We start from the raw sequence: 14,024 nt of genomic DNA, 5'->3' as shown, positions 1-14,024 counted from the left end.
TTCGATGGGGCCGAGCCAGCACAGTGAAAGTACATAAGCCGATGAGGAGGGTGCTGCCCACGTTTGCGATTGGTCCGCTTCCCCTTGCTTAGTTTGCTGTGGATGGTCGAAAACCACGGCCGCGTGTAAAAATGCCGCTAAAGGATCCTCGGCAAAGAGTCGAGAGAGTGACGTGATAGACGTGCCAAAAGCGCTCGATAACGTTATACTGCCACGCCTTCTTGTTATTATACGCAAATAAATCCCTGCGCCCCGGCAACTCTGAGTAGTCAATGCCAGCGCGATCGGCAGGCAGCCATCTTCTATTGCTTTCAGAACGGGGCAGTGTCCGGCTATTCAGAAAAAAAATTAGTTTTGTTCGGCATGTTAATACATCCTTAACGCGTACACATCACTTTGACGCGTTGAGTTTTCGCTGTTTTGTGACGTCGCGTGAGACAGCCGAAGTGGGAGCAGCCCGAAAACTTTTGACCACTAGTGAAGTGCTAATGGCGAAAAAGGCTTTGAATCAGAAATAATTATTTTTCCTTCTTTTGGTCTAATCATGCTTTATCAGTGTGCGCATATCATATCAGATAGAGCGCTTTCGCAGTTTTCCTGACGTCGCGTGACAAACCGGTGAAGGGGGGGTGGCCCCAGAATTTTTTTTACCAGTCATGGAGGGCTGATTGCAGAATTAGACTAGAAAAGTTTGGAATAGTTTCACGTGATAGCACCCTTGCGTCCAAAACGATTGCGGCGTACATTATGTAATGTAACAGCGATAAGAGCAATGGTTGGTTGACTGACTGCAATGTGGCAATGTCGAATTTGCACTTGGTGTAACGCAGTTTCCCTGTGTATGCGTATTGCATACGTTTTTCAGACAGGCAGTGCTCTAAAAAAAACTATTAATACAGGAAGGTCTGGCATAGACCTGATAGATTTAGCGTAGCTAACGCGAATCCACTATCGCACTGACCTAAAATTGGCGCCTTTTCACAAGGTACTCTTGCAGGCCTGGATGCTCCCATGTTCTGACTTTAACCGCATTTATGCTTGGCTACAGCGCCATGTGGTAGGCCGTCTGGTGTGTGGAAACATTTTATCTCCGATAATGCTCCTCTCCCTTTTAGCAGAAGCACGCGTTTATTTCGCCAAGCGTTAAGACGAAGTCACGTAATAGGCTCGATAATAAACACTTGTGGCGTTTGGTTGTGCATATATGCATTACATATACAGTGAAGACGTAGTCATTTCGACAAACTTGTTGCTTTTACAAGAAAAGATAGAGCTGCTTTAGAATGGCATTCCCGTCTGTGGCGTTCTGGAGAAACAGGATTCACTTACGCTGTCTGCACCAGCGACATTGCGCTCGTTTTACGCGTGCTGCCAGCACCAACCATAGACTGCCTCAAGTGACAGCGCAAGCTCGACGATTTCCCTAGAGCTAACGTTCACGCCAACACCTTCGCTTTCCCATCGGGCTTTCTTACGAGTGAAGGCGAAGGAAGACTCGCGATCCTTCCACGTCAAACGCACCGAACTTCACGAATACATTTACGCAAGGACTCGTCTCTGTCGATATCGTTTCACTGAAAGTTTTATCCTTTTACTTCTCCTCTTCGCCTCAACAGCAGATGAAAAATAATAATAATAATAATACTGTGTTTCCATTTGTCAACAGCTCGAGATGGTAGTTTCTGAACAAAGGTCGTTGATCTTTCTGTTCCACCTTATTTTTCGGTTCTTGTATTCTTCAGCATACAGTGAGAGCTGCTCCTCTGCGTAAGGTGCTTCCAACCAAAGGGTCCCGGCGCGGCTCGAATTCGCGTCTCGCGATCGACTTAACAACGCTCTCAAAAAAAAGACAAATGTTGTAGGATTGTATTTGTCTATGTGGCACTCTCTTATTTTTTCCCCTGTATTTCTCGGCAGAGACAACGAACGGACTTCTTAAAATTAGATGAGCCTTTTCTCTGTTTCGATTTCAACAGCTCAACTCCGTGTTTCATTGAAAAACACACTGTTTTTGTCGTTAATCTCACTCCAGCTTCCTTTACCCTCTTAAATCAAGGAAAACAGTCGGTCTTGCGTGCTCCTTGGGAGCAAGGTAATTACTTTCAGAATTCCTGACTAGTCTGCTCATTTTAATTCATTTGCTGTCAAGATGCCCACTGCATCGTTCGTTTGTTAAGCTAAGACGAACGATTGGACTTCGAATGCAGCTTGCGTAACTGTATTTGTAGCGGCGTCCGCTCAGAGCTCCCTTAAACAGTTTGGCCTACAGGTGTGGGCAGCAGGACATTCGAAAGCCCTAAGAAGCAAAGTGCTACAGCACAAAAAAAAAAGGAGTGGGTAGCGCGAGAGTTCGCTTTCAGCGAGGAGCGGCTCTCCTTTTTATAGCATATTGCCCACTGTTTTTAGGTGTCAACACTGGCCACCTGAATTTCAAGAGTTGTTTCACTTTAACGCAGTGCGTCTCACGTTAGTTGTTTCGTGTTATGCGTGCAGGTGACTTCTGTTCGCCGCAGATAAGTTGATGCAAATACAGAAAGTTTGAAATACAGGGACATTTATGACTCCTCGAAATCATTAGAATGCTGGATGCACTTTGTTATGCATTTTCTCACTCACTTTCTGGTAGTCTGAGTAGTGCTCTTTTGTCCGTCATTGCTGGAAGCTGCAAGGGCTGCAACCATAATTATAGAGGCTGGTTCACTAACTCGCCTAACGAAGGTAAGCGCCGTGCGCACGCGGGTGGCAGGCGACTTCATGAGCGGCAGCGAAACGCGAATTGGAATGAAAACGGAAGCATAGAAAGCTTGTGGAATGCGTTGCGTCGAAAGCGAGCGTCTGAAACCGGTCGCCCGTCACTGAAGTCTAATAGCCGGCTTTCTGATTCGTGAGCAGTACTCAGCGGACGTCTCAATGGTCAGCGTAAGTGAGTGTCCGAGTCGCCAATTACACCTCTCCGCGGTAGGCGCGCACGCATCCCAACAAAACTGACTGCCACGCATTCTCTACATACACCGTGGGAGAGGAAAATTGGAGTTCCACTAGCACTTGCTGAGTCACTACAATAAAACTCAGTGTGACTGTATAGAGAGTAATGTGGCCAACAGTACAATCTGCGCAGATTTCGCACTGTCGTTTGTCTTATATCGTGACTATGAACGATCCATAAAGTTATTCCCGAGATAGATGTTTGGTCTGTGAGGTGCTGTGGCCGCAGTGAATATGACTGGCGCAGCTCGTGTAGCAGGGCGCATTTCGCGAAGGAGCGCTCGACACACTGAGTTTGTGCTCATGTCGTGTGCGCGTCGATGTGACGAAATCGCAAGCTGGTCTGATGCGCCGAATCAGTGCCACTCAGTCACTTCTTTCTTTGCCCAACATACAGTTCGTCAAACTATTTCTTGAAAAATACTTCTTCGATAGGAAAAGTATGTACAAAAGGTAGCTTTTTATGCTGCTATTTTATTGCGATAGCAATTATATGTACACTCCAAGCACATTTCTGCCGTCTGCGTAGCCATGAGGTTCCGTGTAATGTCCAAGGGCGATAACGCCGTCGCCGCGCCCCCGACGCTGTATGTGCGAGTATAAGCGTGCGAGGGCAGCCAACGATCGTGGCTCAATCTCGCCCGCGCGAAACTGACGAAATCGGAGAGGAAGCGCGCCGTCTTCCGTCGCGCGCGAGGCACCCAACGTTGCGAGGCACCGGAAGGAGGGGAGGCGGCGTTCTACTCGGCTGCAATTGCACACATGGCGGCTGCGCGTGATCGCGCGGCCGTATTTCGAAAGCGATCTGCGTTGGGGGCAGAGCCTAGGTGCGTCGGTGGCTGGTAGCTTTGTGCGTACTGTGTCTTCTCGGCGCTCTCTTTGTTTTGAAGCGATAGACAGCACGAAGATCACTTCGCTCGCTGCTGCGGCCACGCTTCCTTAAACCAGCGTTTTGACAGCTATTGTCCGCGGTCATCAAGTGTGAGGCGTTCATGTTTGCTGTGCGTGCTGACACCATGCTTGTTCATTTATTTAGTAAGCGAATGTTTACAAGTTGATAGGTCTATAAAAGTGATATCCTTATTACGTATGGCTGTCTGCTAACTTGCTTTCGCAATCGATGCCTCGCCTTTCTGGCGAAACTGCGACTTTTTTTGGTTGCTGTCGTTGTTATCGTTTAAAGTGATGAAGTTTGTTGCTAACTCCTACCGCTATGTATACGTTTATGTAGTCAACGACACCTGGCTAAATTGATATGCGCTGGCATAATAGGAGACAGAATTTCTACCTGAAAGTAGGGATACACTACTTTGTTGCAATATTACTATGTTTGCAGACGTTCAGTTGCTACAAACCAAAGCAGAACTAATCTAATGTCTATATAACACAAAACATGTATAGCGGAGATCAAAAGACCGATCCTTACGCTATCGTTCACTTTCCTTCTGTCTTCACCTTCATGGAGCACAGGTAGCTTTAAAAATGGGCAGTGTCGATGTTTCTAGTGTAGCTCTTAAGTATTATTTAGCGTATGGTACCACAGATGTTTTTGCGGCACATGGAAAAAAGCTGGGGCGCTGAATGCAGATCACATTACCTTGGGATACGCACTCCTTTCCACTGCCAGAAAACACATTTAAGTGCCTGTTACGCAACTTATTATAAATGTCGACCAACATTCAGTCTACGTGGTGAATTCTTAGAGCTGCATAAACTAAAACAAGTGGAACGGGTTTTCTTAAATGCTGCCGCACAATTTGTCATTGCTTACCTAAAGGGTGCTTTGTCGTCAGGTTACGCTCTATGTAAAAAAGCCTACTTTACAAGCGAACCTCTCGATTTTAAATAAGTACTGCGAAACTGTGCATTAACTTCTCTTTCTTGCATTGGGGTCGATGCAAAATTGCGGCCAGATTCCCGTTCTGCAGTCATTTACTTTTTTTCTTGTTTTTGTCTCCGCACACGCACCCAATCTTAACCATTTCACGCGCCGCGGAGTATCGAATCAAAGCAACAACAGCACATCGTTCGAACGCAAACACTCTTCCACATAATTTTTTTAAGCTTGAGCATTCGGCTTGTCGTAATTCACTAAGCAGCTAGTAATATATCAATGCCATCCCATGTGTTCCTAGTAGAAAACTATTTTTTTTTTAATTTTAAGAAATACACGTCCTTCAAATTACTACCCCTGCTGCAGAAATGTTACGTTCGCGCTGAGTCGCTTGCCAGTGGACCTGGGTGTCAATACGTGCGCAAGTACGCTTCGAAGATTTTGCGTTACGTCTACTGACAAATATTAGTTTCTGCAAATTAGACAAATTTACCTTGAATGTTCCAGGTCAATTAAAACCACTATAAGGCGAGTTTCTAAAGCACCTTTTTTTTCTTCAAGGGACATTACCGTGCAAGAAACGCACCGCGATGCTGAACGTACTCTAATATGCTATTATGTGCAAGAAATATTCAAGACAAAATAATTTAAATGCATTCCCAAACTTTGACAACACATTGTCCGCCCTGTCGTGATGAAACACCTCTTGGCATAAAGGCAGTGCCAATACGCGCCAACAGAGCAACGGGATTAAATAATGAATTCCAGAATACTGATGGCATTAAAGATAACGTGCGAACAAATATGTAAAATTTTATGGTACAGAAAAAGTTATGTCAACCTAGCAAATAGAATGTCATTCGACTCAACTTTAAACTAGACCATGACGGTATGCTGAAAAAATTGTATAGATTCTCGCAGATGTCGTCGAACATACGTACAATAACAAAGTGAAAACATCCTCACAGACAGAGCTCTGTCATCTTTCTAGCGTTTCAGACGCTTGATTGTATTATCTTCGGATCTAATTAGTTATCGTAGCATAACAAAAAAATGCACTGCACCTCGGCTCACAGAACTCTTCAGGCAAGCGCCTGTAAAACTACATCACCTCCCTACAGTCCATGACGTCCTACAGAAAATATATAATAAGGTGGATGTATAGGAGCACCTCTCAGAAATATATGCAAATGCTGCCGCGAACATGAGAGCCCCGTTAGTTTACAGGTATCCCGCGATGGGCTTGCTATAGAAGTGACATTATAAAAAAGTTGACGAAGGCCCTGAATCATTTCCTGATGGGTACATATCGCAAACAGACTGATCAAATTCAGAGTGAGGCACTCAATGACTAATACTTTTCCTGGTTGCACAGTTGAAAAGCATAACAATTACACCTCTAGTGATTCCACGGTACGCTGAAGTGCGGTGAGCCCCAGTTTCGTGTGAAAGTGCGGCAAGAAGCAACTATGCATCGGCTCCGTGCGCACTTTCTTACGGCTCAGTAAATTCGAAGTCTACATAGATCACTAAGTAAGCGAGTCAAAAATCTTACTCTGAATTTTCAAAATTCGCAATGAGAGGAACACTCAAGTAAGGAAAGAAGCAAAGCTAGTGTTCCAACAGCGGATTCCTAAGGACGAACGTTCAAAGTGGTGCAGCAGATGTCAGAAAAGCGTGGCACAACGGGAAAACTAATCAATGTAGAGAGAAGCAAAATGCATATCTCGACTAGTAATGCCTGCTGGTCGGACCTCAGGCTGCGAGTCACTCGGGGTGGCAGAATCGCGACTGCGCAAGCAAGCGGAAAAAGCGCAAAGTCCGTCCGAGGGACAGGCTGCCACCACCGGGGCAGGTGGCCCCACCGAGTGACACGCTGGCGTGGGTCGCGTGACAGCGGCTGCCGGGCAGCGCCGTGGGGACGCACCTTCCGAGAAGGCTGGACTCGAGCCTGGGTTGTCCGGCGTCATGCGTGCCGCCGTCGACGTGGCCGTGTTGGCGCGAGCGCCGTCAGCAGCGGTCGACGGGCGCCGCTGGCTGGCGGCCCGGGACGGCACGGCAGAGGCCCGCGAGCAGCGAGACGGGCTGCCGGCCCGTCAGGCGTCGCATGGTCGTGTCCCCCCCTCGGGCGAGGAACGCGACCGGGGCTCGTGTGCCCCCCAGTGGAAGCGCGCCCCCCCGCGCTCCAACACGCGGCGCGGACGCCGAGCCGACTGGGACGGCTGCGCCATGCGCTCCGCGCGCGCGGCCGAGGGCGGCTCCTCTCGCCCACTGCCGCCGTGCGCGCACCCTCGCCCACACCCGCGGGCGCAGGCCCCTCCCGCCGGCGCAAGACGAAGACGCGCCTCCTCCCTCGGCGCGCACCGCCACCCTTTCTCCTCCGCCGGTGACCAAGTGAAAAGCGCGACTTCTCTGCGCGCCTCAGGACCCTGCATTTTCACTTTCGCGCGGCCCACAGTTGTCACTCTTTGCTCGCTACTCGAACGCAGCGCCTGCAGTCGGCACACTTTTCACTGGGTTCCCAGCATCTCCGGAAAATGACGTGCGTACAGTCGCGCTGTTGAGCTTTCTTTGCAACAATATTCCTTTTCTTTTTCTCCCCACGGTATCTGCCCCGTTCCTGCAGCAGATTGGTTCATCTTCAATGAGATGCCATTCATGATATCAAAGTTCATGGAATGAGGACTGCTCACCTCCCTCCTCAATTTGCCACCTCTCCATGGTTCAACTTGTATCAACACCCTACCTTTTCAGGCTTTTTGGTATAAAACATGCGCTTGTGCAGTACAAAAATCACTATGAATGCAAGTCAGCGCGATTATTTCTGCCACGTGTAAAATTGCGTGTATTGCAGGACCATGACTCGTAACATGGAGGTCATTTCTTTCCTTGCCTGAACTAGACGGCATACTTCATCGCGCCATAAATTATATGCGGAATGAGCGGCAGTCGCTGGTGCTAGCAAGAGGATACGAGGGTCTTCTTGTAAAATTTGAACAAAATTCTGCGCTTTTTCGCGTGTATGGGAGTGCTGGCCTGCCTTGTTTCCACAATGTCCTCGTGGTCTATTTGCACGAATCGTTTTCAAATGAGCTCGTTACGCTGTTATCCAGTCTTGTACACGTTACAGGAAAACGTAAATCATTACAATTAGTTGCACCCGTCGTGATGGCTCAGTGGCTTTGACGTTTTGCTGCTGAGCACGAGGTCGCAGGTGCGATTTCCGGCCACGGTGGCCGCATTTCGGTGCGGCTGGAATGCAAGAACGCTTGTGTACCGTGCATTGGGCGCAAGTTAAAGATCCGCAGAAGGTCGAAAGTAATCCGGAGGTGCCCCGCTACGGCGTCGCTAGTAAGCCACTGCGTAGTTTTGGTATATTAAAACCCACAATATCTAAAAATTACTTCTTTCAAAAACATGATTTACTTCATTCCCAAGCACAGCTCCCCAAAAAAGCATCTACAATTCCTGAAAAGTAATCAGGTAATTTTCCCGTTCCTTTCAAGTTTTTTTTTTTCTCTTAGAGCTACATAGTGTCTGTACTGTAATAAGTAAAACGAACTGAAGGCACGTCCGGGGCGCTTGTTAAGCTTTCTTGAAACTTGCCAATTAACTGTGCGAAGAGGCACATGGCTGCGTGCAAGCTTATTTCCAATTACGGGCCAGGAACTCTTCCCGTTCTTTCCTCGATCGTCGCAGCAAAACTCTGTCGTTTTTCTTCGCGGTAATGTTCATGCAAGTGTTCGTGTTCAGTACTGCACTTTGCAGCAAAGTGAAAATGTGCCCGATCAGGGGTAGGCGAAAAAACGTCTTCGCTTTGAATTACGTGCCGGTAAAGACTGATCGCTCACAGCCTGAAGAAATAATATGCTGCCACGACGTCCTGAGCGTCCCGTTGCAAGCAGTACAGCACCCATCCTTTCCCCCTTGCATCGCTTGGCTCTGGACGGCTTAGCGCATCACAATGATGTCTCCCCTTTCTGCACTGGTAGCCGGCCGCCAGTTGCTACGCATTGCCAAAGATGAACGGAAACTATCAAATCGCTGCTGACTGTTTCGTTTTGAGGGTGTTCTAATGTTCTTCCTCCTCCTCTCATCTGTACTGCTTCTTCCTCTTGTAGCGCTCGTATTTCTTCATGCTGCTGTTTTATTGCTGCGTTCATGACTCTGCGTAAAAAGGAACAACGTTGTTGTATACTGTTTCTTGGTGTGTTTGCTGAGCCCCATTTAGTGCACCAGCGTGTGAGCCCACCAGAAACAGAAGTCCAGTTTGATGAGTATAGATCACGCACCGCATCAGTCAAAAGCACTATTGAAAGATTATGCTACTATTAGAATACTTAGCATGCGCCATCATGCGCCATCCGGATGGTGCATGACGCCAGCATGCGCCATCCGCCCACCCGCACTCACGTACACAAACCAACGTGTTGCATCTGTAGCGGGCCAACGAAACTACTTATTATTTCAACACTATTACGCATAGATCTGAGTTAGAGTCAAGCAGATACCCTGCTATGAGCTTTTAATCATGACTTCGGGGCAGTTACGAGCCGGCAGGCCCAAATCAATTGAGTCTGACTCTACGAAAGTCCTTCATTGCATGAGCCTCAATGTGTCTGAACCCGTGACTTTATGATTCTGAGGAATCGGTGATTCCGTGAATTTCAGCGAGCCCGAGTGAGATTGAGTCTGGAAGCACGCGAGTTGAGTCCACCTGCTCTGAGCCTGACTCTGAGCCTGAATGAGTCTGATGCTGTGATCCCGAGTCTAAGGGAGCCCTGAGCTTAAGATATTTTTGCGAGAACGTCTGAGGGAAGTTTGTTTATTTTACCGCCGATAGGAGCATCAGTTGCATCACACACTTCTTTTTTTTTCCTTACCGACATTTCACTGACACGTTGCATCGCTGTTTTTAAGCACTGAGCCGTGATCCCTAAAGAGTTACAGAACGCAGTGCCTCTTGCAGTCCACAATCTCTCCCTCTGGCTCTCTCTCTCTCTCTCTCTCTTCTTGTTCTTAAAAATATTTCTGTGTGCGGAAGAAGACGTCTATTGCGACCACTCTGTTGCAAACAAACACTCCGCTCCACACATTCAATTTTTATTTTTTTCGCACAAAAATAATTACAAAAATGACTAGCATAAAGGAAACGGTCCTGTATCCGCGAGTCACTCCCCGCAGCCTCATAAGCTAACCTTCACTTAGCAGGTCAGCCGACTGGACCCCCCTCCCCCCCTCAAAAATGCGCATTAAGAACAGTCACGCGAAATGTGATGCAGCTAGTAACTCAAGTGGGAGGCCAGGATATAGAACGCAACATCACCCCGAACGATCAGACATCGATCATCTAATATAGCATATTTAGCGGACTAATATATTCTTTGTCATAATGCACGCGAGGTGGAAATTGGCATCTTTTGACAATTTTTGTCAAATCATAAGTTAATCAATACGCCAATTGATTCAACAATTATCAATGAATAAATAAACAAATCAATCAGTTTATTTCCAGTTTGTGGAAAATTCATGGCGGCAAGAGAAAAGCAACGTCGCAGCACTGTTCGACCAACCTCGCCATACCTTAACTCGGGAGGTATCACGGATAGGCACCTTTTCGGAATAAAAACCAGTGCACAACACTTAAACGGGGAAAAATTCAGAGGCGACACCACGACGCTGACACAGGGCTGTGTGACACACAAGCGCAACAGGTTTTTTTTACTTACTTTCGTATGTGTCTGCATTGACGGTAGATCCCTCAAAAAATTCAGTTGGGAGACAGCGCTCGCGTCGTGCACTTTCTTCTTGGTCCCTTGTGCTTTGCGTTCAATTTTGATAACAGTGAACCCAACAGGTGCCCATGTTTGCACTGCAGGAGATGTTTCGCAGTTAGGTACATCTTGCGATACATTCTGCAGCAAACTTCAACTCCTTAAACGCTATTGACCATACGTAATACGTTGCGCATAGAATAGAGTTAATATTTTAAACGGCAGACCCTTAAAATTATGCATTATTCATTTACAAATAGATGTTTCTTAACAACGTATTAGAAGGTGCATTTCAAACAGATCGCATCAACAACATGAAGGAGCCAAATGGACATTTCATAAAGGTTCTTGGAGATATTGATAATAATAACATCAGTGATTGCGCCTACTTCAATGCTTTAGGCTGGCTTCAGCGGCGTACATTTTCTCTCGTTCGGCTTGGTCAAATTATTAACAAGCCATCAATAAAAGTGTGCTGCTTCCTTGTCAACCGTTAGTGAAACCTATATACGTTGAGAAAAGTTTCGACAGTGGACTTCTTCCCTGCGGCTCTACCCATAGCACCGACTACGGGAGGGGGGAGGAGGGGGGGGAGGGGGGGCTCCAGGGCCCGAGCCTCCTCCAGAGTTTTCCGGGGAGGGGGGCTGAAACCCCCTCCCTCCAGCGACGCCAAAGCCTCCCCCCACCTAACGTGTCATTGCCAGAGTTTTGTCACCCATATCATCTGAGCTTCCTTTTGATTTGCCACGACCTTTTTACTTAAAATTTTATTGTGGCTAACAGTTTACTGCATCAATGTTGGCGTGGAGATGCACGGATTTTAATTCATACTTAGTTTTATTTCTGAAAATCGTGACAATAGAAAAACAAGCGCAATAGAAGTACCAGTGACAGCTGCCTCATCCGTATTTTCTCACTTCAACATTGTTTTAAATTTCCACTGCATACACCATGCACATACACAATATATTTAAATATATACACAGGGCAAAGGTTATTATATCTTTAAAAAGAAGTAGGTAGCCAATTAACAATTATTTCTAAAGATATGGTAGCTTACGCCTAGACAATGAATATGTAGCTATATGTTCAACTCGCTTCAAAATGCTTTGCGTGCTTTCTTGACCCTGAAAGAAACCTGTAGACTTTAGTGAGCCCTTCGGCAGAGTCTTTTATAAACGGCGTGTGAAATGCACGTGAATGATATGTGTCTAAGTATCGCTTCTCTTTCCAGTAAGCAAAGCTAACGACTCATTAAAAAAACACTTCTAACAATTTACAACATTTATTAGGGATGGAAACATCATCACTAGCATACAGAGGTCACAAATATATACAGGTTGTCCCAATTAACTATCATGCACCAAGATTTAAAAATAAGTAATGCGTTACTCGAAGAAAACCTAATGCATATGGTTTCCATAGCAATGGTGTAGCTGCCAGTAATGTTTTCGTTACTGAGATGTAATTAGGTAGCTGTAATTAATTATCTAACTCGAGACTGGACTAGAAAACTTTATTATAGTGGTGCAGGACGCCCATAGCGCATAGCGGGCGTCTCCCACGTAGGGACCGTCAGGGAGCCGCTGGCAGCAGGTTGGCGGGCCTGCTCGACGGGCCATTGCTGGTGGGAGAGTAGTGAGCTTCTGAGGGACCTCTCCCACTCGTCCGAGGTAGAGTCTAACTCGAGACGTACTATCATAATTATCAAAGTGTCAATGAGGCACTTGTAGGAACAGCCAAGGGACATTAACTGCGGTATTTTCAGCGATGTACTAATTGCCTACTAACCTTTTCCCACTGATAAATAAACCCTGCAAAATATGGTGAATACTACGTGACTGCGCCCCCACCCCCATCATAAAGCGGCGCCTTCGAACAGGCTCCTTCTGAGGTAGCCAGAACGAAATGAAGGAAATAAAGAAAAAAATCACCGCCCAAGCACTCCGTACAGATACCAGCGAAGCTGAAACGTGCGGCACCGGTGTTTATCACTGGGTTAATCCCGACGGTTCATTAATCGACGGCTTGGTAGGCTGCCGGATCCTCGGTACGCAGTTGCTGCTTGCGCTCGGATGCACGAGCCTGTTCTTGTGCCCGGGCTGCAGCATCGGTACGGCGTAGACGAGCTCGCTTCCGGTTCTGCTCGCGGCATTGCTGATCGAAAGCTGCCTGTTCCTCAAGAGTATGTATGACGCGTGGCCTACCCTTTTCAGAGCCGGAGAGAAATTGTAGCGCGCCCGCTAGGCTGCGACGGAGAGCAGTGACGTCACTACTGGCGCAGCCAATCGCGCGCCTTTCTTTCGTGCATTCGCATCGGGATTTGGCGGAGGAGTTTTCGGTGTACAGGCAATGGACGAATCGGCTAGCCATGTGCAGCTTCGCTGTAAAACATCGTGATCGAGCTAGTGCCTTATCTGCCGCGCTTCTGCCGAAGTAACACGTCGCGGTTGGTGTTAGCTGGAAACAAGCTGTGATAGCTGTTGTCTTAGCGCAGATAAAGTGCATGGATGCTTCTTTCTTTTAGCCAGGAAACCTATCACCACAAAAGCGAATTGACAACGTCAGTGCAAATGTTTAAAGGTGCGTTTTGTTTAGTCCCAGTCACCATGTCTTGCTCTGATGAGCAGAAGGTAAAAATGATCCTTGCCATGGGAGCTGCAAATGACAACAAGAGGAAGGCCGCAAATACATATCAGCCATGGAAGCGCGGCGGTAGACCAAACGCATCGACTATCATCAGATATTATGAAAATTTGAGACAAACCGGCAGCTTCCAAAAACAGCGGGGGAGAACTCCATCTGAGTTCTACCCTACGCACGGATGTTCCAGCATTTATTGCCTCAAACCCTCATGCTAGCCTGCGGGACGTTGCTACCCAGGTACCATTTTCCAAGTCATCGGTTTGGAAGATTCTAAACGACGGCCCTTCACCCGTGCTACCTTAACCAGCACCAATGCTCGGAAGATACGGACCTGTAGAATCGTCTAGATTTCTCGAATTGGGTTCTCAAAAAAGCCGATGAGACACTGGAATTTTTGAGCAACATCATGTGCACAGATGCAGCCAATGTTCATAGAAACGCCCAGATAAATTCGTATAATGCCCACTTTTGGAGTGACTACAATGCACACTGGGTAAAGCGCAATCGGCACCAGTATCAGTGGTCATTAAATGTAAGGTGCGGAATTTACGCCGGTGCTGTAATCCGTCTCATCTTCTTCTATCACACAGTGACTGGAAAGCGTTACGTGGATGGAATCCTTGAAGGAGTGGTGGATGAGTTTCTCAGCGAAGTCCCGCTGTCGCGTATTCTACTTCTGTGGTATCAGCAAGATGGAGCACGAGCACACAGCAGCAGCAGAGTACGCAACTGGCTGGATGCGACTTTTCATGCGCATTAGATTGGAAGCACGGGCCTGCAAATTG

The 14,024-nt window shown here is 47.2% G+C and overlaps 1 protein-coding gene across 2 annotated transcripts in view; it reads right to left on the bottom strand.

Moving 5' to 3' along the window:
• The window catches only part of LOC126544152 (band 7 protein AGAP004871-like), a 256,271-nt gene that overhangs the window by 183,519 nt on the left and 58,728 nt on the right, over positions 1 to 14,024 (bottom strand). Inside the window, exon 1 of one of the 2 annotated variants that reach the window (XM_050191387.3) lies at positions 6,747 to 7,053. The exons of the other annotated variant lie outside the window; for it this stretch is intronic. Coding sequence (XP_050047344.1) covers positions 6,747 to 6,789 — 43 coding nt within the window. The 5' untranslated portion in view covers positions 6,790 to 7,053. Of the gene's footprint in view, positions 1 to 6,746; positions 7,054 to 14,024 lie in introns of those variants that run through there. 2 annotated transcript variants of the gene reach the window in all.

The sequence above is a fragment of the Dermacentor andersoni genome, chromosome 1 (assembly GCF_023375885.2).
Source record: "Dermacentor andersoni chromosome 1, qqDerAnde1_hic_scaffold, whole genome shotgun sequence".
Lineage (NCBI taxonomy): Eukaryota > Metazoa > Arthropoda > Arachnida > Ixodida > Ixodidae > Dermacentor > Dermacentor andersoni.
Note: the sequence above shows the minus strand (reverse complement) of the source record. Positions and strands in the feature narration are given on the sequence as shown.